Genomic DNA, 25,728 nt, shown 5'->3' with positions numbered 1-25,728 from the left:
AAAGCAGGCCACACCTACAGAAGAGGTTCTAAAAATTTTTGAAACCCACCACTGGTTTCCACTGTCCTCAAAGAAATTTAGGAGTTTCTTCCAAAATATAAGTTCCAATTAGTTAGAGTTTAAAGCTTAAGCCTGGTACACTGAATTTAGCTCAGAAATATGTTGTTAATAAATAAACAATGACTAGTTTAGATGTATGCATAATTCATATATAATGAAATAAATGTATTAAAAAGCAGCTGGGAATAAAAGTAGATGGAAAGCAATGATTTTTTTTTTTGCAAACTAATAAAATAATGTATTCTGTTCATCATGCTGAACAAAGCTTTTCTTGTCATTGTCTATATTAATTATTTCCTAGGTTTTCAATTCAGCAATAGTTTAATAAAAGAAGAAATACAAATGATGTGTAAAACTGGCTTAATTTTTCAACTCAGAGGATGATAACGTCTGAATGAGCAAGATTTCTGTAAACATGCATTTACAACTCTCGCACTGAAATATAATGATTATACTACTAGGTTTCCACATTTATTCAATTTCATTTCTCCATTTAAAAAAAAACCAATGACATTGCTTTCACCTTAACGACTGAAACAGATATGCTCACACTCAAACATTGTTAGAACCATGCATAGTTTTGATATGATAAAATGGAATCCATAGATTTGCTTTATGATAAAATCCCCATAAATATTAAAGTGTAATAGCCGTTTGTGTTATTCTTTTCATGGATCCCTGAGAAACAAGCCAAGTTCTACCTGAAAATTCTGGAACAGACAAGCCATAGGATTTGGGTTGTTTGGAGGTCCAGGAATAGGAAGCTGCCCTTGGAAGCCTTGGAGATTCTGATAACCTTGGAGAAGCTGCTGTTGCTGATTTGATGGAAACATCTGATTGTTGTTGAACAATGACTGTAGATGAGTGAGCTGATGGTTATTAAGAGTAGTGTTTATCGAGGACACATCACCTGCAATTCCAAACACATGAATATTTAATTCAGTAATTCTCCCTAGGATAAGCATACTGTATGTGTTGTCCAAGCCAAGTTTTTTTTCCATTTAGCAGCAAAGACACAGAATGAAATATTTTTCCTTGCAGCTTTTTACTGGACTTTGGTGGTTATAGAATTTTCTTCTTCCTATTACAGCCACCTGACATCTGTCAACTATAAATTCTAACTCAAGTTTCTCCTTTCCATGAATTTATTTATAGCAACATATAAGCTGGCTAAGCATAATGTGGTCTTTTTTAAAATATATTTTTGGCTTAGTGTGATGTTTGAAGCCATCCAGTGTAGTTTAAATGTTTTGTGCAAAGGTGGTACTGCAGCTTGTTCAAGCTAAACATTATCCTTACCCATTTTCTGTGAACTGTGAAAGTGTAACACATCTAATGCTATCTAATTTATGAAACTTGTTCACCAACTCATTAAGAAATCTGTTCCTTTAATTGCTAATGACTTTCATAATATTTTAAAAAACATATTCTACAATATGAACTTATAGTTCTCTCTTTATAAATAAACTTTTATATATGTGTGTATCTATATCTATATATCCACATCTATTATATCTATACATATATTTTAATACTTCTTTGAGTTTGCTAAAATCATGAAAAATAGCCTACAAAAGCCAGAGGTTTTATTTACATATATATTCAACACATACATATTTAAGCTGGATCGAAAGCGTTTACAAAACAGAACTGGCTTTGCGAGAGATAGGAAGGGTGGAACGGAAGGACTTGGAATTGTAGAATAATAAGATTGCAGAATGAAAGACTATACAGATTATAGTTAATATAAATAGTCTGGTATTTATATTTGCTGAAGCTAATTCATTTTTTGAGTTATTAGTAAGTTAGATCTGTGTTTACTGAAATGCTGCTTTACCTAATTCTTTTCCTACGGTTTATTTATGAAATCCAACAGCTCAACATGCACAGACACAAAAATATTCAGGAATATTCCTAAAGGAAATTCAAGAATTTGGCAGATTCTTAGCCAGGTTCATACAATCAAATTGTCCATTGTATAACTGCATTCTAATAAATGTGAAAATCCTTATCTACAAATCACGTCCCTGAATTCATTGGAAGAGTATAATACTCTCCCAGAGTTATAATATAAAGTTAAATGTTTACTGAGACATACATTCTACTGAATGCATACATGACGGCAGCCTTAAATATGTGAATTGGAAATCAGATTATTTAGAAACTGGTAGTTTCTACGCTACATAAAAAATGAACCCCCCCCCCCCCCAAAGCATGACAGCATGAATATAAGCTGAAAGGTAGCCTATTACCTTGAATCTGGTCTGCTTTATATATTGCTGCAATGGAATTTAGGGATTAGCTACATTGGCATATTTTAAATTCTATGGACATGGAATTTTTTTTCCCCATCCATTGCACAGCTACTCATACAACCCTGTGATGCCTTGGATATTTTAAATAAAATGCTGCATCCCAAAGAAGCAACTGTGCAGTGTGAATTTTGAAAAAAAAAACTAAATAAAATCCATTCCAATTGGCTGACTGAATTGAGACAACATCAGACTTTCTAAACAAAAGGTTTTAAAATGCTATTCAACATGTGTTCTAAATTTTATTTGTGCTCTTTCACTGGAATGGTCAAACAGATTCAACACAGCATAAACCTTTTAGGAAAAAAAACCTGCAATGAAATGGAATTTTTGTTTCTCCTTAAAAAAGTAGAAAATAGAAGCTCCCCCACCACCACCGCTTTTTTCTTTTCAAAATCTATGAAAATATTTTAACTTACCAAGTAGACCTGTCCCCAGTAGAGGGTTAAGTAGCTGTGGCACCACAGAGTTATTGTTGAGTTTAGCTGGACCAGATGTATTCCCAGCATTATTAGATATGCTCAGCAATGTTTCTGCCATTGACATCACTGCTGTCCCACCAAGGGTTGAGACAGACAGTGCTGCCACTGCTGATGATGTAGTGGCTGTGCCAGTGGTAGCCTGGGAGGAGATTGCTATGGAAACCTCTGGATGGTTAGCAGTGCTGCCCGATGTAGAGTTCAGAACACCTCCCAACAGCTGGGGATTCAAGGTCATGAATCCTGAGGCCCCAGTGACAGCTGGGAGGAGCAGGGGATTTGAAGCAGTGTCTGTGCTTGAAAAGCTTGGGAAAGAGTTTCCCAGGGGGTTGGTTAACAGGGTCTCAGCTCTGTTGGCATCTGACTGACTGCTAAGCAATTGATCTGGTAGTGGGGCTGTCATCTGTGTTACTGAGGGCACAGTACCGTTTTGCTGTTGCTGTAACAGATCTGAGATGGACAGATTGAAAGATGCTAAAGGGAACATGGCAGATGTTTGGGCTTGATTCTGAAGAAGAGCTGCTAGCAGCTGAACATGGACAGGTTGCAGCACCTGCCCATCCACTTCACCGGAGAGCAAAGCTAAAGCGGCATTTACATTTGGGTTGAGAAAACCTAAAGGATTGAGGTTGACCTCAGACTTGCCTTCTCCTGTTGAAGGCTGAAGTATATTTAATAGATTCTGGTTTAGGAGATGTTGCTGATTGACTGGCAAAGAGATAGGTAGCGAACTAAAGAGGTTAGGATTCAAAGAGTGCGGAAGACTGTTGCTTGAAGCGCTGTTCTGTGGAAAATGCAGTGTGTGCTCAGGACCAACAAAAGGAAAGTCATTCCCAAGAGGGAGTTGGCTATGTAGTGGTGTTCCAGCTGCAGTTGTGACAATGACACCATCTTGAAGAACAGACGTTGTCTTGGTGATGCCAGGTTGACAGGTACCAGCCACAGCTGTGGATGATGGTGGACCTGTCCTTCCTGAAATTGGAAAATAAATATTAAAATCGCTTTAGGAGTTTAGTTATATTTAGGCCTCTAACCGTAATCTAACAGTGGCAAAAATCTGCCACAGTTACAGGAAACAATGATGCAACGCCAAGTCAACATTAATTGTGTTAAAGCATGCTGAAGTGCCATATCTTTTAAGAAGTCACAGGATAGCATAGTTGGTAGGAAAAAATACAACATAGACGTGCTGGATTATAATTCCCAAACAGCATAGCCAAGGATAGGTATCATCAAACTCATCCAAAACATTCCTTATGTCTAGTTTAATGAAAAGAAGGACTAAGGGAGACATGATAGCAGTGTTCCAATATCTCAGGGGCTGCCACAAAGAAGAGGGAGTCAAACTATTCTCCAAGGCCCCTGACGATAGAACAAGAAGCAATGGGGGGAAACTAATCAAGGAGAGAAGCAACTTAGAACTAAGGAGAAATTTCCTGACAGTTAGAACTATTAATCAGTGGAACAACTTCGAGAAGTTGTGAATGCTCCAACACTGGAAGTTTTTAAGAAGATGTTGGATAACCATTTGTCTGACGTGGTATAGGGTGTCCTGCCTAAGCAGAGGATTGGACTAGAAGATCTCCAAGGTCCCTTCCAACTCTGTTATTCTATTCTATTTAAGGACTACTAGCATATCTACTTCGGCTCTACTTCTGCTCTGAGTAGCTGTACTACTCAGATGACCAGTGACTATCTCATACTAATTCAAGACAACACTAGTTCTTGATCAATGCTAAAGGATAACAAGTACCGGTACTTTTTTTTTTTTAACAAAATACTCCCAATACTTAAAGTATGTAACTATTTACTAATACAGTTCTAAGAAACAATACATAAGAAATAATTTGAATTAATTTGCTTAAAACTATCCCATTTGTTTGCTGGGGGGCAAACACTAAGGTCTGTACTAGAAGATGTATTTAAATACTAATGATAAAAAGTGTATGAAAAGATAAGAGGGGAAGGTTAGAGCCCAGAGCAAATGAATTCTTCTTTCAAGACTGTCACCATGTGGTTTTATCCATCTAGAATATAATGAGGACTGTGTATCACTTAGGTCAAACCTTTAAAGAAGTAAATGTTTCCAAGATTATCAGGAAAAAAAAGAGTAAGAAGAACACAGGTCAATTTTGTCTGTTCTAGCAGATCTTCTGAAAATCCCATCTAAGTTAATTCAGTGCAGAATTTTTAAAATTACAATTGCAATAATAGACCACTCTTCTTTTTGTAAGCTCAAAACACTGCAAATGGTTTTATCCCAGTTTTGAAATTTTCATAATTCTGCAACGTTGATGAGACTGAGATGTAATCCCCTTTGAGTTTCTGTATTTAAACATCACTTTAAGCTACAACATATTACACAAATACTGCAAAAATATGCTTAATCTTATTAATACACCATTGCCAACAGCCCATACAGCTATTCCATTACCAATATTTTTATTTATTTAAATATACTATCTATTTAGTATATTACATTTATTTTAAAAATATTGGAGCATTAAATAATACTGATGATATCAATAAAAGTTGTATGCCAAAAATCAGCATCAAGAAAATTTGATAATGTAAAGTAAATTGTAAAATAGTCTCCTGAGTGGGCTCGCTGCCCGATGACTATATAGTCACAGCATATAGTTTTCAAAGCAGCAACCTGGAAGTGTTGTCTTTAGTCTCAGACAGACAAGCACATAGAGATAGAATCAAGAGATTTATATAAATATTGACTGCTTTTATTTTTATCCAACACATTGTAAGCTTTGGAAAGGTAATGTAAAACCAGAGTCCGATAGCATCTTTTCTGATTAATAAATTTTATTCAAAGCCAAGTTTTGTGCATGCACATCTCTCAAAGTAAACTGCAACTTATAAAAGTTTAAGGTAAAGGTAGTCGTTCCCGACTCTAGGGGGCGGTGCTCATCCCCGTTTCAAAGTCAAAGAGCCAGCGCTGTCTGAAGGCATCTCTGTGATTATGTGGCCAGCATGACTAAACGCTGAAGGCGCACAGAACACTGTTACCTTCCCACCAAAGGTGATTCCTATTTTTCTACTTGCATTTTTACATGCTTTTGAACTGCTAGGTTGGCAGAAGCTGCGACAAGTAACGGGAGCTCACTCCATTATGCGGCGCTAGGAATTTGAACCGCCGATCTTTCTGATCAACAAGCTCAGCGCCTTAGCCACTGAGCCACCAGGTCCCTTTTTAAGAGTTTATCTCTTTGTATTAAATTTGTTAGTCAGCAAGGATGCTACCAGATGCTTGAATTTTGACCACTATAGGCTAATATGGTTTTTCTTCCTACAATGGAAATTAAGCATTGTTTGCTGTGAAAAGTGAATCCAGACCTAATAAAAATGGTTTTGAAAGGAAATTATTTGTATTAACACAGTTTGCTCTAAATGAAAATATAAAAACGGAGGTTAATTTTGTGTCAGCAGTATATTGTTTTATTTGCTAATAAAAATTGGCAAACTGCTGAGTGAAGAAAGCACCCATCATAGTTTTATGCTATTCCACAATCTTTGGAAAATAGCTATGGAAAAATGAAGCCAAAGTCAGACAAAATTTAATTCTCTGCACAAATCAAATTACAACTGGAGAGAAGACTATTACTGAAAAATTAAATCAAATTAATCCCAAAAAGAAAAATATTTTAAAAACTAGCGGGGTTGATACTTTCTGGGGAAAGGTTAAGGAAGTGAACAATCTGACACATCCCTGCACAGACTATGTGGAATAGGAAAAGATAGTGTGAAAGTCTTATCAAATGCATTTCCACTCAATGCTAATATCCCGATCAAAATCTCAACAGGAAAGATACATCTGAACTTTACTATTATTTTCCAATTTCCTAGTCTGCAAAAAGAACACTTTCTTAAAGCAGTTTAGACTGCTTTATAAAAGGGATTTACATAATTGGTGAAGCTGGATAGTAATAGTTTCCATACATTTCAAAATTTCTACTCAGATAAACTGTAATTTCCAAACACATTTCAGATTAGATTTCTTAACATGGATCAGTATCTGAAATAAACTAATACTTTTGGTCAGGTACCTGAACCTGTTCATAAAAAAGGGTTGTAAAGAGTGAAACTATATTACCAAATTAGGATAACAGAAAATTATTAACTTCTTGATATTTATTTTATACTAAAACTGTTTTATAAACCTTACTTATTGACCATTGCTCAAGATGCCGTTCAATAAATCATACCATGTTCCCCTGAAAATAAGACAGGGTCTTATTTTCTTTTGACCCCTGAAATAAGCGCTTGGCCTTATTTTCGGGAAGGTCTTAATATTTTTGAGGTGCAGGAGGTGGCGAGCGTGGTCAACTCATGGCTACTGTTGTGTTGCAATATTTCCAGGGAGGGCTTATTTTTGGGGGGAGGGCTTATATTTAGCACATGTGCTCAAAAGCCCGATTGGGCTTATTATCCGGGGAGGTCTTATTTTCAGGGAAACAGGGTACCATGTTTTCCCGAAAATAAGTCAGGGTCTTATCCCCCCCCCCCCCCCGAAATAAGATTTGGCCTTATTTTCAGGGAGATTTTATTACTTTTGAAGTGTAGGAGTTGGTGAGTGTGGTCACCTCATGACTACTGCTGTGTTGCAACATTTTCAGGGAGGGCTTATTTTTTTGGGAGGCTTATTTTAGCACATATGCTCAAAAGCTCGATTGGGCTTATTATCCAGGGAGGTATTATTTTCAAGGAAACAGGGTAGTTCCAGAAAATGAGTCACATTTTGATATAAAACGGCTAAGAAAGCAACCATTGCACCAAATTAGTTTATCTCTTGATTTTCAGCAAGGTTCTTTTATATAGGTTATGAAAAGGTTATTAAATAATTACAGGCCTGATAATTTTAAACCTGTTATGAAATCAATGCTATTTTAAGACCATCAGAAGATAACTGACTGAACTGGCTAGAAGAATAGTCATTGCCTGTTACAAGTCCTTATCAAGCCTCCAAGTGAATCTGTAAAAATGCCACTAACTGCAGAAATCTCTTGTTATTATGGAACTAAATAATTTCTAATCGGCTCAAGTATGCCATTTCTTATGTGACAAAGTTCAGCTAATTATGCCATTGCAAATTGACTACCAAAAGCATGCACTCTGAATTTAAAAAACATAAAATTAGTATCAATATCCCATGAACTTTTTTCTGCTTCTCAGTTCTGAACTGCTGGGTTCACATAGAAGATACATGGAAAGACAATACAGATATTTCTCTGGTAATATAAAAGCTAGCTTACATAGAGTTGGCTGTACATCTAAAAATTTCAAAGTGCATAAAAATTTGCATTACGCATGGAACATAAAGTAGTATACTGCAAGGATGAATATCTATCCTATCAAAAAAAACAGCCTATGCAAAGCTTTCTGAAACATAATGTTTATTTAAATCAGGGAATATTTGTATTTTGGGTTTAAGACAACACCTCAAGAAATCCAGAGGGGGAAAAAAATACTGTTTAGGAAGTTGCCGGTTCCTCTGATATATAAATTGCGATTACAATGGCTAGCAACTAAAAAGCTAATAAACATGCCTTATCTGGAAGCAAAAGATTAAGAATTAATATGACTATGCAGAGCTGCACAACAACTGAAATTTATTAACTATATATTTCAATTTCATTTTATATTTACATTTATTCAGATTGACATGTATTTTGTTACTATATGGATATATTTGGTACATTGTCTTCCTCCCAAATATGAATGTATTTGAAAAAAATGGATACCAATGAAAAAAACAAGCAATATTTCCAATCCATAAATATATGTAGATGTTTAGAAAGACATAAAATCCATTATAAATTCCAATTACACTGACCACACAATGTTGACTTGTACTTAAATTGTATCCCAGGTCCAAGTTACCATATTTTTCGGACTATAAAGCACACCGGAGTATAAGGCGCACCAAGATTTTGAAGAGGTAAGGTTTTTTTTAAATCCCCCCCCGGCCTCCAGGAGCACTCTGCAGGCCTCCCAAACCCTCTGCAGGCCCCGTTTTTGTGAAAAATGGAGCATGCAGAGAGTTTGGGAGACCTGCAAAGTGCTCCTGGAGGCCGGGGGGGGGGGGGAATGCGACGCAGGGGGGGCTTTGGGACGCAAAAAACGGGCCAGGTTTTCACAAAAACGTGGCATGCAGAGGGTTTGGGAGGCCTGTAGAGTGCTCCTGGGGCCGGGGGGGGGGGATTTAAAAAAAACCTTACCTCTTCAAAATCTTGGTGCGCCTTGGTTACCCATTTTCACTCAGTTTTGCCCTCCTCAGTCCCCAGGAGCACTTTATAGGCCTCCCAAACCCTTTGCGCATCCAATTTTGCAAAAAACAGGATGCACTGGGCGGGGTTTTGGAAGGTCAAAAATGGCTGCATTCAGTGTATGAGACACATCCAGATTTTCACCCTCTTTTTTGGGAAATCCGAAAAATACAGTAAGTTAATGCTTTCTTTTTGAACAAAGAAATGTTTGTGCTTTCTTCTTAAGATTACTTTTCTACTTGAGTGACCATCTCATCCTGCTAGGATTGGCCTGCCCCACCCATGCCACCAGAGGAGGCATGCTGTGGGCCCCATTGGTTAAGGTATTCTGGTTGGCAAGGTCCAGTCTGCCATTGTGCCTGCCTTCTGGAACATCTTATCCCCTGAAGTGAGGTCAACTCCAACCCTTCTGACCTTCCAGGAGAGCTTAATGTTGTGGGTGATTAACGACAGATCCCACCTTCTTCCTCTCTCAACATATTCCCTCCCCCCATCTTTTTTAGCTAGGTTAATTTTATAGTATTGTATTTATATTATTATGTATAATAATTTATTATGTAAGGGGTGTGGTGGCTCAGTGTCTATCTTGTTGATCAGAAAGACCGGCAGTTTGAATCCCTAGCACCACATAACGGAGTGAGCTCCTGTTACTTGTCCCAGCTTCTGCCAACCTAGCAGTTCAAAAGCATGTAAAAATGCAAGTAGAAAAATAGGAACCACCTTTGGTGGGAAGGTAACAGCGTTCTGTGCGACTTCGGCATTTAGTCATGCCAGCCACATGAGATGTCTTCGGACAGCGCTGGCTCTTCAGCTTTGAAACGGAGATGAGCACTGTCCCCTAGAGTCGGGAATGACTAACACATATGTGCGAGGGGAACCTTTATCTTTACCTTATTTATATTATTATAAATTATACAGTTTTACTTTGAATATTGTAAGCCACCCAGAGCTATCATGTGGCAAGATGTGTGGCTAATACATTTTACAAAGAAACAAAACAAACAGACACAATACAGTAGATTAAAAGACAAGGAATAAAAGGCAAGCCATAAATTTAAAACAAAACAAATCCAGACCTTTTCTAAAGGGCAACATACCTGATTCAGGACTGGTTTGATTGCAGCTGTTCACAATGCTGTTTGGTATCACTTTAGTGGAAGGTGCTTGGATTCGTGGATGAGCTGGATTCAGATGTAATGAATTTTCTAAAGTCATTCCCGACTGATTGAGCACCCCACAGTTTCCAGTAGGCTGCATCTGATTTATTAAGCCTGCAAGATGGTTATTTGGGCCAGGACTAGTGCAATGGCCAAAATTAGTGTTTGAATTCAGGCAGTGCATACTTTCCCCTCTCAAAGGTAAATCCTGTGCCAGTGAATTCGGAAGAGTGCTCGAGGTCATAGTAGTATCTGCAAAATGTAGTTGGTTCGCAGAGCAAGGCAAAACAGTATTTGAGCTCCCACAACTAGAAATACTATTGCTGCTCATATGAGAGTTTTGGCAGCTCATGGACTGAAGTAGCTGAGACATCGATGTGATGGGAAATGAACCCTGGTTCTGCTTTCTTATCAAATCAGGCCCAGATTTTGGAACGCCAACTGAGCTGTCCAACTGAGACTGCCTAAGCAAACTCAACACTGTAGTGGTTGGGGGTTTCCTTTTCCTCAAAGGATCTTTTTGTTGAGACATAAGTTTATCTCGTAGTGCTGCTCGACCACTCTGCCCTTCATTTGTTGGTAGAAGAACATTGGCAGTCGGTGGAAACATGGGGTTTAAAGTGCTATGTCCATCATTGCTGGCAACTATTCCAGGATTGCTACTGCTGTTATTGTTATTGTTACCAGCAAGTTTATTTTGATTTGCTAGCTGTGCTTTGGCTGCTGCTGAGAGTAAACTACTAGCTGGAAAAGAGGCAGCATTGTGCTGATTCAAGATCTGATTTAAAGGCATTCCCAGCAAGCCAGGTTGACTCTTCATAGACCCACTTCCAGTAGACGCAGGTGGAAAAGCTGCATTGCCCAAAGGGTTCAAAACATTACTCATTCCAGCAATCAGTGAGTTAGGAATGTCCTTATATTGGTGGAATCCATCTATCTTCATGGAAGGGCTTGATGGCATGGATGGTCTAGGAGATCCTATTGTTGATCTTGGTGACCGAGGGGGGACTTTAATATTAGTACAAGATGACTGTGGTCCTACTGGCATCATGAAATTTCCATGATCTGATGATGTGGAAGAAGAGCGTGATCTTTGGGGGGAAGCCTCAATCCTTCCAATTCCAGATCCCATCATATGAACTGGTGACGTTACTGGTGAGGGCGAGAGAGAAGTTGAAGCAGAGTGCTGAACTCTTTGCATGTGGCTACCGTGGTTTGTGTGACCAGGTTTTACAGTTGGCAAAGGGAGATTACTTGGTAAAGGAACAACAGCTGGAGGCATGCTTACATTCATCACAGGTACCTGAGTGTGGACATTTGAATGGTAAGTACTTGGATTCATTATAACAGGATTTTGATTCATGGGCTTGCTGGGAATGGGGTCAAGAATGCCAAGTGGATCCTTCTCTGATGTTAATGGCTTTTTCTGAAGTATACATGAAGAAGGTGGTGGTGGTGGCGGGGGCGGCGGTAGAGGTGGTGGGCCTTGAGGTGGTTTGTGGTGAAACACTGCTCGCGACATTTCCATATTAGCTGAAAAATTACACATGGGTTTTTTCATTACTGGACTTTTGGTGGTCAGAGTTGGAGAAAGAGGTATATTAGTTCTTCCAGCCATTGCACAAGATGACTGCACAGGAGAACCATGTAACATAACAGAGGGTGGGGAGAGAGGGGTCCTGTTCATGTGAACAGGGCTAGAATTGGGTGCTCCATGAAAATTGGAATTATTCCTTGTGAAAACATCTGGACTTCCAAGTGGATCTGTCCTAGGTGAGATTGAACCATCTCCATATATTTGTGATCCCGATGACGCTGGACTAGGCATTCCTCCATGACTGCCACGATATGGCGACTTCTGCCCGTGTTCATTATTGCCCAATCTCTGTCTAGGATAGACAGAATGAAGTTCTTGTTGGCTTGCAGTCATCTCTTGCACATACAACCTACCCATGGCATTTGAGGCTCCCATCATCAACTTGAAAGGAGTTTTACAATCTGGCATCACAGAATTAGTTATTCCTTCATGTGATTTATTCCTCATTGATCTTGGAGTTGCTGCTCGTGAAGGTACTATTGGACTTATGCCTGATTTAAAAAAAACATGAAAATTACTATTTCACATAAATTATGTAATAAAATTTAAATCACTTTAGCCAGTAATTTTGGTAGACATTCATATACTGTATACTTTACGCCCTATTACAGTTTTTCCTATCTGACACCTGTCTAAATGTATGGTTTCAATCTTCAAAGTTCTTAGCAATGGCCATCCTGAAGCTCACCATTTTTTTTTGTCCTATGTCACTGTAGCAAACTGGAAACACAAATGCAATCAATTGAAAATTCATCTCTGCAGCCCTGATATGGTATCTACGGAAACAATTGGAGCATTCAGTGTTGTAGGAACTAGGTAATACTACCAATTAATTAGATTTCTAGGTCTAGCCAAAGTTAATCGTGTAATTCAGCTAGAAAAATCAAATAACTTCCCCCATCCAAGCTAATCTGCTCTGATGATTGAGAGAGAATTAGGACACGTCTTTTGGGCTTAGACTGAGTTAAGAAACTGGAAGTGGAGAAGCCGGGAAGGCATGGCCAAAGTTGAACCCATGCTTTGGATTCTCCAAGCAGTGCACGGGAGAATTGGCTCTCTATGAATTCTACCAGCACCTAAAATTGGTTTTCTTCACATACACTACGAATATTTGTATTCAATTGTATACCTCTTGACATAGCATAGCAGTATGACTTGGGTCCCCCAAATTCTTTATGCTCCCCCATGGCACACGTGTCATAGTTGAAAGTCTCAAAGCACAGGAAGGCCTGCAATGATGCTCTTTCTCTCCATGCAGGTATGACTGAGGAATGAAGAGCCCCTTCTCAGAATGGCCATGGCAATACCACTGTTGACTGTGAGCTTATAAAACAACAACTTCTGTAATGCAGAGATATTCATATCCACCTCCTCCTTTTTTAGATAAGTATTTTAGGTATATGGGAACACTTTTTTGTTACCTTGCTCCGTTTAAATATTAATCTTGCCATAACACATTGTATTGCCAGGTTCTATGCAGGTGCACTCGACATTGGCTGGACGCAACTTCTAGATCATTCTTAGCACCCAACCTTATAGCTTAGTTTCGGTGTGCCTACAGTTTGCCACCACACTTTATAGCCTAGCATAGCAGCTTAGGAACTCTTAGTTTACTATATTTATGTTCAGAAGTGGACCCTCATATATTTTACATATTTTATATACTTTTCCTGCTCCTATGGTACCTATTCCTGACCATATTCCTTCCTTGAGTTTTATGTTGGTCTATGACTGTAATAGCAATAGCAACAGCATTTAGACTTATATGCTGCTTCATAATGCTTTACAACCCACTCTCTAAGTGGTATCCAGAGCCAGCATATTGCCATCAACAATCTGGGACCTCATTTTACCGGTCTTGGAAGGGTGGAAGGCTGAGTCAACCTTGAGCCAGTGGGAATCAAACTGCCAAACTGCTTGCAGTTGGCAGTCAGCAGAATTAGGCTGCAGTACTCCATTCTAACCAGTGCGCCACCACGGCTCTAATAACGATTGATTTGATTTTTAGGCCTATGCATGCTTCAAATTATACTACAAAGATACTTTGAGATGCCAGAGGTGCAAATCTAGCATCTGCCTGCAGTTTTTTTAGAACAGATCCATCTTTTATTACCTTTCTTGCCACTTTCTGGCCTTCCACAGTTGCTTATTCGAAATCCCCTGAGTACGGTGCTCCTGGGACTCTAGGATGTTGCAACCATTGTAAATACATACCCATTGCTAAGTGCTCAAATTTTGATCACATGCTAATGGAATTGTGTTGTGGCCTGTCGGCCGCCAGCCCCTCCAGCAGCCAAATCAGATGAAAAGGGAGCATGGGAGTCAGGGTCAGCATCAAGGCAACCTGAGAGCTCTGAGGGAGAAGAGGGAATGGAGATGGCAGAGAGGGAGAGAGACAGAAGTGGACCCTGGGCCATCTTGTCAGCCCTCAGATGGAGAATCAACAACCCACAGGTCTGGAGGTGGCTGATGTGGAAGAGGAAGAACAGTAGGGTCCAATGCCTGACAATGTGGGTGCGCAGAAGGCAGAGGAGAGGAGAGCAGTGGAAATCTGTGGGCCAATCCTTGGGACAGAAGAGCCATCGCTGCTAGTGAAGCCCCACCCTAGCTCTGGGGATAAAAGGCAGAGGGTGGAGATGAATAGATGTGACAGACAACTATTCATCTCCCTGCTAGACAGACTTCCTAGCCTGTAGTGAGACGGAAACTTTTTGCCGAGGCTCCTGGCGCACCTAATAAAGGATTAATTGATTTAACTTCAGAGAGTTTGTCGTGTTTGGAGAGCTGAGTCAAAACAGATTGCGGCGACCATGGTCATATGCATGAGGAGCAAATCTAGGTAACTTTTTTAAAGCTCTATTGTAACTTTGAATAATTGTTAAGGATTACCTGTATTCACAGAAAACTAATAGCATAACTACTTCCCAGGCATAGTGCATTCCCAGAATTGCAGCATTTTGCCAAGATATGGGACTGTTGCACTGATTTACTTATCTAAATATTTTTACAGATGAAACCTCTGTTTATCTAATACAATAGCTTAGGCTCATTCTAACGAAAACAACAATTTTTGCACCTTACAAAAAAGAATGATCTAAATAGCTTTCTATAACTACAATGCTAGTGCGTGAATCATAGATAGACCTTTGCAAATTTAAAACTAATGGATTAAGACAAGAGGCTCATATGGTTCAAAGTCTGGATAAATATCTCTCATAAACAGATGGACATGCCTATATAAAAAGAAGCACTCTCTTATTTTGTTATCAATAACTACCTTTATATATATATATATATATATATATATATATATATATATATATATATATATATATATATATATATATATATATATATATATATATATATATATATATATATATATATATATATATATTTTTTAAAAGTCCTTTTTGCTTATGCAAATGACATGTCTATCAGATTTCTTTGTTCCCTGTAATGAGAAAGAAAACTCACTTGTTCCACCTCCAGGACTAGTTAGAACCAATGAGGGATGTGGTGCTTCCATGCTTTTATGAAGGGTAGCCACAGCAATAATCTTCCGTTTATGGATGCATAGCTTAGTGACATCTTCATCTGCTTTAACATCTTCAGCTGTTCTTTGTGTTACAGCAACTCCAGGATCAAAATTAAATACCTTAAAATAATGTTGGAATCATAATGTTACATAGTGGTCCTAATTAAGATCACCGATACAACAGCTCCAGAAACTTTCTCTATTTTTTTCTAAAACTGGTCCACCAAATAAAAAATGCTAATTTTTTTTTAAAAAGCTGCCCTTCTAGAGTACCCGGAGAGCCTCCTATAACTGATTATACGACTCATGAACTCTTTATTATAGAACTTAAGAGATCATTTTGACTTAGGGCTGGAAAATCTGTGGGATGGTGCTCTGATGCTTTAAGGATTCTTTCAATATTTTAAAGCCTCCAGATAGGGGGATATCAATTCTAAGAATTACCATCTAAGTTTGGCTGTTGAGAATTTTGAAAATTGAACTTCTTACATCTGGAAGTTGCCCAGATTGGAGAATTACAATAATTCTTCTACTGTCCAAAAAACGCAACCACGCAACATACTAACAAAAACTAAATACTGACAGGGTGAAAAGGAAAACCTGGAAGAGTTGCACACTCTGGCTCATGGAAGAGGGGTGGGGGAGAGAAAGATGGGAAATTGTTGCCCACTTCTGATCCAGAAGGTTAAGGTAACTACAGGACCAATTCTCCACAAATTTTGCTGATTCACTGTTTAAATTGTAGCTTAAAAATTATTTCTTACTACAGGGTTTGGTTCTTCTATCTTAGATCAGCAACTCTTTTCTCCTTTATCTAGTGTTTCTTGCAAACCGTATTTCTAAATGTGGAAAAGAGTACATCTACTTATTTTTAAAGGAACTTTGGAACTGCTATACTGTAGAACCGCAACGAAGAAAACTGATCTGATCAAAGGTGTGCTTCGGTACATTATTCTAACTGGCCAATCATGTCATGTTATTTTTTATGCTATCCCATGCCTTACTCTCTCATTCCACCCATTTCTTCTCCTCCCAAATCAGTTTGTGTTCAATTTCAAAAACATTTCAATATTTAAATTGCATTTGATTTATTTCCATTGTCAACATCTATCATCCTCAACTACGAAGGATAATTCCTTCTTATAATAGATAGGGAGATGTTTGTACTTAAAATCCAATACATTTCGAGCTATGTTAGTTTTTCATTTAGCATATTTAAATATCTAATTTTACCTTAGGAAGGATGAGAGGACATTCTAAACCACACTTGCATGTTCCATCAGTCAACAGGTATGTTTTAACCTGCTCCAAACAGGACAATAAAGACCCACTAGGACTGAAAGAATAAAACATGTAACAAATCTATGTCAATTAGTGTTAGAAACACCTTATGGTAATAGTTCAAATAGCAGTTTAGAAAACAATAGACAATATAATTTATCTAGAAGTCAAGATGAATATATTTTCCATTTAGAACAGTATTTTTAACGTATTTTTCTCTGACCTTAATTTTGCAACAAGCATTCAAAGCTTGACATTTCAGTTTTTCTGAATACTGTATTACTTGTTAACTTATAATGAATACTGTATGCGTATGTTGTTACATATTTAATACATAATTTGAATATGGGGTTATTGTTAAGCCATTAAAGATTATTTTGACAATTGAGAGTTTTTACGAATGTTGTGTTTCCTCCCCCCAAATCTTATTTTCTATTTCATTGTTTCTTGCCCTTGAATATTAAATGGTTCAGAGTTGTTTGGCAATCGGGTGGCCTCCAAATCTAATAAAATAAATAAATTTAATGTGTAGATGTATTGTGGAACTATTGTTCAGTTAATTCAGACAGAGAATTAGGCCCATATTGGAATAATTTTTTTCTCCCGACCTCCCTCTCCTTCTCTCTCTCTCTCTCTCTTCCTCTCTCCATCCCACTCTCTCACACACACCTTTCAAGCTTCTATATCACACCATTGTTTTTAACCAATATCACTAATCTACTGCAAGATCCCTTCAGCTAGGTCACATTTTTTTCAGAGGTAATAGACCTGTGGAAAAATGAAATGCAATTTGGATAGTAATGTAGTCTATGTCATCTGTAGCCCACGGGCTGCATGCGGTCTTAGACGTCTGGTAATGTGGCCTCATAGGATAATAAAAAAATAATAATAAAGGAAGTTTATTATTTATATATGTTAACTATACTATATATTTTATGTGCTGCCCAAGACAATTCCTCTTCACTCAATGTGGCCCAGGCAAGCCAAATGTTTGGACAACCATGGCTTAGACTATATGTAATGAAAGATTGTATATAACTACTGGATAAGTCAGCATAAAGCAAACAATAAGTAGAAAAATGTCTGGTGCACAATTCATTTTATCTATCCGGCCTACTCAAACGGTGACAGTTTACTTTGGGATATATGCAGAGTACTCCCAAGCAGGCTGCTGCATAATTGGAAATGGAACAAAGGAGACTCTCATCTCCTGTTCTTCTGTTGTTCAGAAGTCTCCAAATTCTGTCTGCTATTTGTACCCAGCCGAATTCTGTGACTGCTGATATCTTGCCCTTCCATTATCTTATGTGGTAGCAAGGATCTTGTCCCCTAGGGCAGGGGTGTCAAACTCAAGGTCCATGGGCCAGATTTGGCACGCAGGGTGTTTAGATCTGGCCCACAGGCCTAGAAACAGCGAAGGATCAGCCTCCAGTGCCTCTGCCAGCAAAAACAGAGCTCGGGAGGACTGCAGGAGGACGTCACAGCCAAAAACTGAACCCGGGTGGGCCGCATGTGATAATCCTGGGCTCTGTTTTCATTGGCAGAGGGCTGCAGGACGTTGAGCTGGCCACGCCCGCTTGGCACCCAGGGTCAAACACAACCCTGATGTGGCCCTCAATGAAATCGAGTTTGACGCTCCTGCCCTACAGCATCCTGAAGCTGTGAGGACACTGAGGTCTAAAAATATATTTCATAAAATCAGGATATTCTTTACCTTCCCTTTCCAATCTTAATTCGAAAAATAGTTCACCTAATAATGTACGGATGCTCAAATATAGCATAAAGAGACACTAAGGAATATTATCTAGTTATTTTCTGAAGAAGATTGGATATTGAAATTTTGCACACATCAGAACTAAGTTTAAACCACAAACTTTTTTCCCATGCAAAAAAGTGAGAAACCAAACCTGGAAGGTACTCTGTCAATGTTACACTCCAAAATCACTGCACTTCTCAGGAATTTCAATTTTATTTTAGGTAAACGATTAGAGCACATTCCTGAATTGGTGGTATCAAAGTGATGAGAAAGGACAAAAATATTTGAAATTTGGGGATCATGGCATCACTGTTTTATTGCGATTTTACAAATTTTTACTTTTATTAAAATACTTCAGATTTTCCATAGATGAGTTGAATATTAATTATTAACTATTTTGATGTTTTTCATTTTGAAGCGCAAAAGGTAGTTCTTGACTAATGATCACAACTGAGCCTAGAATTATGGTGATAAGTGGTTGTGGTCGCTAAGCAAGATGCCCACATGATCATCTCTCTTAATGACCACACTCCTGGCTCTTGCTATTGTGGTCCGTTAACCAACTGTGCAGATCACTAAATGGGGTACCTCAGGGAATGGGGGAAGCCCTGGATGCCTGGCACAGGCCCAGACCTGCATTGCAGCACTTCCCCAACTCACATGTGGCCTTTACTGGGATGCCTTCACCCCGCTCAGGCAGCTTCCTGAGCCTCTGGGACCCACATCCTTGGGCCTAATCTTCCTGGTCATACCAATTACCTCTTCCAAAGATCACTTTTCTGAAACAGTGTCCAACTGATGTGACATGTGAACTTTTGAGAGATTGTCAGAGTGGCAGCCACTTCCAGAATGACATGAGGTGGCCGTGCCTTGCATTGGCTGGGTGCTCTTTTGGAAAGGCAATTCTCAGATCTCAAGAACTGAGACTGCTTACAAAATGGCACTCGCTTCCTGATGGCACAAGACAGCTTCTGTATAAGAAGGCTGTGCAACGCATTAGCTGATTAGAAAGGAAGAGATAAGTGGAGCAATACATGATGGGACAAAGAGAAAGGAGTGGGACCCAGCGGAATGGGCTGCATGTAATTCCTATGGGAATTTAGCCAGGCTGGAAGCAGGACCAAGGCCTGTGGGGATCTAGCTGAGTGAGAAGCAGGCCCCAGGGATCCAACCAGAGCAGAAGGGGGGGGGAGAGGAAGATTGGCAGGTGGATCAGTTGCAGTGTCCCTATAGTCAGTCGTAAGTGTGGGTGTATTGCCAAACATCCAAAGTGTGATCACCGGCTTAAAGAATGCTACAGCAGCCATAACGTCAGGTACAGGTTATGTCTTTCTTCAGCACTGTCATAATTTCGAATGGTCGCTGAATGGATGGTTCTAAGTCAAGGACTACCTGTAACATGATGTATTGTTGTTGGAACTGAATGTTGCCTAATTTAGGCAACACTTCGTTTGGTACTCTAACAAAATACAGGAACATAAGCATAAGCTGTTCCAATAAATATAGTTCCATTGAAAAATACAATATGAATGGAATCTCCCTTTAACTGTGTAAAATGTGGAGCTTCCAGGAGCCATTTTCATTTGCTTTTAAGTATTCTTTCATGTTTTTGCAAAATTCCAGTCTTTTCTTCATTCTATTGTTTGCATCATTCCTTCCAAATGTGCTGTTGAAATGATGCCCTGCTTTATACAGTAAACTAATCACAGATCAGTTATTGATGTAAGAGTCAAATGAATCTAAAAGATTACTGAAGCTGATAGTATAGCTGCTATTCTGACCATGCCCTACCATGTGCCTCAAGGAAGCAAAGTTTCAAATTGCTTAACCTACCGATCAGCTGGCAATTATCCAAGTCCTTTGCCAAAAATATAATGGATTTTATACTTGTGCCAAGTTCTAGGAACACTTGACAGAGAAGTTATAATATAAATGTTCGGTCATAGCAAAAATAGAGTCAGGTTTTCAATCTGTGGATACTAGATTTATTGCTTAGCCTCTACTGCAGATTTTGCAGTTGTTGCCACAAAGTTAGATCATATCTATTAAAACCAAGACATACAGTAATAGTATTGTACACTGCTCAAATGGAGTTCATTGGAATAAATTTAATACATATTACTTTACATAATGTAACATGCCATAATATAAATATCTATCTTCATGTGACTGAACCTATCTTACATGCTTATTAAAGTAATTCTCAAGATTTTACAATCCAAACTTCATCCACACATGGAATGAAAACCAACATATGTATAAGCTGGATTCAAAAGAGGCAGACACTCGGGATCATGTTGTTAATAAGTGACTGATAATGGAAAAGACTACAGAATACCAAAAATGGTTATTTTTGCTTGAGTGTGTAAACCATCACAGATTATAGATAGCCCTTAAACATCGATATACCAAGCCACCTCATCTACGTATTGAAAAATGCATGATGACCAAGAAACAAAGAAATATGATTATGGAACAACAACTTAATGGTTCGCAAAAGGAAAAAGGCTGTGCCAAAGTCATATATTGTCATTTCATTTTTTTAAAAACTTGTATGCAGAACGTATCATGAGAAGTGTTGGACTATAAAAGAAATTAGGATTACAATTGCTGGCAGAAACATCAACTACCTCAGATACGCTGATGGTACCACTTTGATGGTAGGATCAATGGGAGAATTAAGGCATCTCTTTTGTTGAAGGTGAAAGAACAGAGTTGCAAAAGCTGGTCTGCTCTTTGATATGAAAAAAAAAATACATACAGATTATGCCAACTGGCAATGCCAATGCAAATAGGTAGAGAAAAAAACTTGAAAAGCTATCAGACTTTGTCTTCTTAGTGCCAAAAACTCACAGGGATGATGACTGTGACACGAAATACAGAGGCTTGGGAGATGACAGATCTAGACAAAATGCTGAAGTGCAGAGACAGCACATTGACAAGAAAGGCACATATAGTTAAGGCTGTGTTTTAGTTGTTGTAACACATGCCTGTGAAAACTGGTAAGTCAGAAAGGTTGAAGGAAGGAAAATGGCTTTCTTTGAATTGTTGTGCAGGATAAAACTATTCAGATTACTTTGTACTAGAAAAACTATATATAATTCAATGCTAGATGAAGTAAAGTCTAAAGGCTCAATGGAAGCAGCAATAATGAACTAAACCATAAATATTTTGAACACATAACACAAAGACAAGAACCATCAGAAAAAGTCTCTGATGCCTCAAACAATCAAAGGCAATTGAAAAAGAAGCTAGCATAAGACATTGATGACAAAAGCAGCAGCTTATAAGAACTCAAAGAAATAGTTTCAGATAGACAATCTTGGAAACATTATATGCATCAGGCCATAAGAGCCAGAATTATATCTCCACAAGAAGTCCTCATTTAGCGAATACCTTGTTTGCAACCATTTATAGTTACGACGGTGATGGAAAAGTAACTTTGTGACTAATCTTTGCATGTATGACCTTCAAATGTTTGTAAAGCAAAGGAAACTGAAATAAGATCATAAGCACAATTGCAATTTCACATAGAGCCTTCTTCGGTTAATGACTCAGTCGGTGGGTCCAACCGTGGTTGCTAAATGAGGATTACCTATATTTCTGTCCCTGGCTATGTGTGCTCAGTAATGTAATCAAAAATTGCATTCAAGAAAAGGAAACTGTACATAGGCATAGCATATAAATCAGAAAGTTTAATTTGTAGGCTAACACCATACAGTTAAGCTAATTTAACAGCCTTAACATGCAAAATGAAATAATAGCTGAAAATGACATGAGGTAGCATGTAACATGATTCATAGTGTAAGCTTTGTTTTTATGTACTGTATTAATTTTGATTCTTTTCCCCCCAGATTTCCATGTCTTAGTATATGTCAGTGACATAATCAATATGTAGACACCGACTAAAGAGAAAAATAATTTCTTTGTTTGGTCATGTTAATAGCTAACCTTAACACATTCTTGCCCTTAATATGCCAGAATGTCATTATTAAGTCAAGATGAAATATCTCAATTTTCCTTTTTCTTCCATTTCAAGAAATAAGTGGGAATAATGGACCAAATACTGCAATCGCTATTCTGGATATTGCCCTTGTAATAAAAGAATAGGCAAACACAGGTTTGTTGAAATATTTGTAATGATGATGATGTGTCATAGGTAACTCTCAGAAAATTGTCCCATTGCAGGACTCACTACCATCGTCATCAAATCAAGTCAAACATGTCCACTGACCAGAACGTAATCTGGCTATGTTGCTCAGAGCTACCCAGCATGTTTCCTTCCAGTCTAAAAAGCCTTTATTTTGAGGGGTTGGGATATATTTAATGAAACGTAAAACATTATCCCGTTTTTACTTGCAAAGAATGACAATATAGGCCTCGACTTACGACCATATTGAGCCCAATATTTCTGTTGCTTAGTGAGGCAGTTGTTAAGTGAGTTTTGCTCCATTTTACAACTTTCTCACCACAGTTGTTAAGTGAATCACAGCAGTTCCTAAGTTACTCTCATGGTTGTTAAGTAAATACAGCTGCTTGTGAGAAGGTTGCAAAAGGTGATTACATAACCCCAGGACACTACAATCATCATAAATATGAGTCAGTTGCTAAGCATCCGAATTTTGATCACTAAATGAACTGTTATAAATTGAGGGCTACCTACATGTCTTATGTGCAGCCATAGTATTTTCTTCTTTTTGTACCATATTAGTTTCTCATTTTTTTCTTTTTATAATATTAGATTTTAAGACTACACCTATTGGCAAATTGCTTCTCACAAATACCCAATTATCTTCTCCTTTCAATGAGGACATTGCCAGTGTATTCACTACTTCTATTTAAATTATATTCTATAACAATCTCCTTTGTCATTTCAGCCAATGCCCATTTCAGTATCTTGTGTAATCTAAAACATATTTTAACTTATAGATTCAAATGGGACATTCTTTGTTTTGATAGCAATAACATTCACATTTATCACAACGAAACGTAGCATCAATCATTATTATAACAAGTTTACTTTTGCCCAATTTCTTATTTTCTCAACTATGTTAGTTTGTGGATTTATGTAGTTAAAAAAAAACTCCAATTCAGATATTTCATGGACATTTTATATTGCTTTTTCCTGATATGTGCATTTTATAAATTTAATTTAATTTAATAAATTAAAATTATATGTAATTTTCCTACTCTGCACTTTTAGTAAGCAATTTTGCCTTATATAATATATTTTTCTGCATAACTTGCAATAAATATATATTCTGTGTAGAGGTTTCTAATTGCAAACCACATTATAGAACAGCATAGAAATGCTTCAACTGAGATATATTTACAGAAAAATTTGGAGGAAAGACATGTGCTGTTCATTTCTAACTGCAATTCTGACTCTAATTAATACTGTTTAATCCAGTTCTTGAAAAGGTACAAAAGAAAAAAGAAGCAGGAGAAGGAGTGTGAAGGGCAAAAATGAAATTTTGTTACTAATTTTACTACTACTACTACTAACAAAGAGTTAATAAATTTGTATTATAAGGCAGTTCAACAATCCGATCTTAGTTCTCTTCCATTTTTATTTCAAACTCTAGAGCAAACAGAAAAGTACTTTAGCAAATCAGCACTATCACAGAACATTAGTTGTACCACTAAATCATCATATTTAATAGGCAAAATAAAACACCACAAATTTTAAATAGAATGTACTGTTTAGATGTATGCTATTAATTTCAATATTTGTAGCTGGTTTAGATACGTAATTCTAGCTTAATAAAGAATTTGTTTATTTATCTATTTATTTATCTATCTATCATTTATTTATTTAGTAAGTATATGGCTTTGTTACATTATAATGCTCATGCATAGTAGTTTGGCTGCCTGTTTTCTAGCTCTGTTAGGTACACACTTGCCACTAAAGCCATTGAGCTGCCACGCCTCTTAGTAAAAAGTTTACTAAATAGCAAATAAGTGGTAGGCCCACGTTATACCTTTTGGATTCAGTTTGTCAAAAATTTGGAAAATGTCTTACCAGTAGTCTTCAACTTAGGACTACAATTGAGCCCAAAATGTATGCTGCTAATGAGAAATTTATTAAATGAGTTTTGCCTCATTTCACGAGTTTTCTTGTCTCATTTTTAAGTGAATCATTGCAATTATTAAATTAGGGACACGGTTGTTAAGTGAATCTGGTTTCCTCAGTGACTTTGCTTGTCAGAAGGTTGCAAAAGGTAATCACATGACCCCAGGACACTGCAACTGTCATAAATGTGAGTCAATTGTCAAGCACCCAAATGGAAATCATGTGACCATGGGGATGCGGCAATGGTTATAAGTGTGAAAAATGATCATAAATCACTTTTTTTCAATGCCATTGTAACTTTGGATGATCACTAAGTGAACTGTTGTAAGTCAAGGACTCTCTGTATTTGATTCTGTTGGTGTGTCATATCTCCCACAATGCACAGCACTAGGCGGCAATGCTGAGGCTGAGCCAGAAGTTGAGGCCTAGGCCTCAACTTCAGCCCTCAAAGCACCATTGCCACTCAAAAAGGCTACTTCACCCTGATCACCAAGGTATGCAACCTTTCCATTGAATCATATAGTAAGAAAAAAACTTTGTAACCATACTTGTATTTGCTGCAAAGGAAACTGAAAATTTCTTTCTATTCTATCCTTCCTTCCTTCCTTCCTCTCTCCCCCTTTCCTTATTTTGCATTAGTTTTGTTAGTTTATGTTCTCTTTAAGTATGTATGTATGTATGTATGTATGTATGTATGTATGTATGTATGTATGTATGTATGTATGTATAAAAGATAAAAACAGAATGTTAAATAAAAAAGTCTTATAATAATAATGATCAAATCAATGTTCATACCGAATGAATAAATAAAATGTACAAAAAGTCTACTTGAATATTTTGGTTTAGCTTAGCATTCAGTATATTTTAATGGATTTTATAAGGTTATTTTATTAGGTAATTTTTCATATGACCTAATAAAGACTTCTGATAAATGTGCAAGGTTTATTGCACATTGTAATAAACTTCAACTTATGAATACCAATATATCTCTTTCTTTGCTTCTTAATAGGTATCTTATAACAGCATGTCTGTTTTTGAACATGAGAAGAAAAATATATTTGGTCTCCATAATGGCGTAGATAAATACAAGTTCAATTTTGGAAAAATAAACCCATTGTTTATAGGGTTTTGTTGCCTTGATTCTTTCAGAAACTTTAGATAATTTCTACTTCCTGAAACTGATAGCTGATTATTCTG

The 25,728-nt window shown here is 37.5% G+C and overlaps 1 protein-coding gene across 2 annotated transcripts in view; it reads right to left on the bottom strand.

The window, feature by feature from the left end:
* The window catches only part of MBD5 (methyl-CpG binding domain protein 5), a 162,877-nt gene that overhangs the window by 30,961 nt on the left and 106,188 nt on the right, over window positions 1-25,728 (bottom strand). The window contains exons 4-8 of one of the 2 annotated variants that reach the window (XM_081962923.1): window positions 16,655-16,757; window positions 15,361-15,541; window positions 10,227-12,374; window positions 2,792-3,823; window positions 762-970 (exon numbers count right to left, since the gene is read on the bottom strand). In XM_081962923.1, the coding sequence (XP_081819049.1) occupies window positions 762-970; window positions 2,792-3,823; window positions 10,227-12,374; window positions 15,361-15,541; window positions 16,655-16,757 (3,673 nt within the window). The remainder of the gene's footprint in view (window positions 1-761; window positions 971-2,791; window positions 3,824-10,226; window positions 12,375-15,360; window positions 15,542-16,654; window positions 16,758-25,728) is intronic. The other variant, XM_081962924.1, reaches the window with a different exon arrangement.

This window comes from Natrix helvetica (assembly GCF_964273705.1).
Source record: "Natrix helvetica genome assembly, chromosome: 1".
In the NCBI taxonomy this organism is placed as follows: Eukaryota; Metazoa; Chordata; class Lepidosauria; order Squamata; family Natricidae; genus Natrix; species Natrix helvetica.
This window is presented reverse-complemented; position numbering and strand designations above follow the sequence as displayed.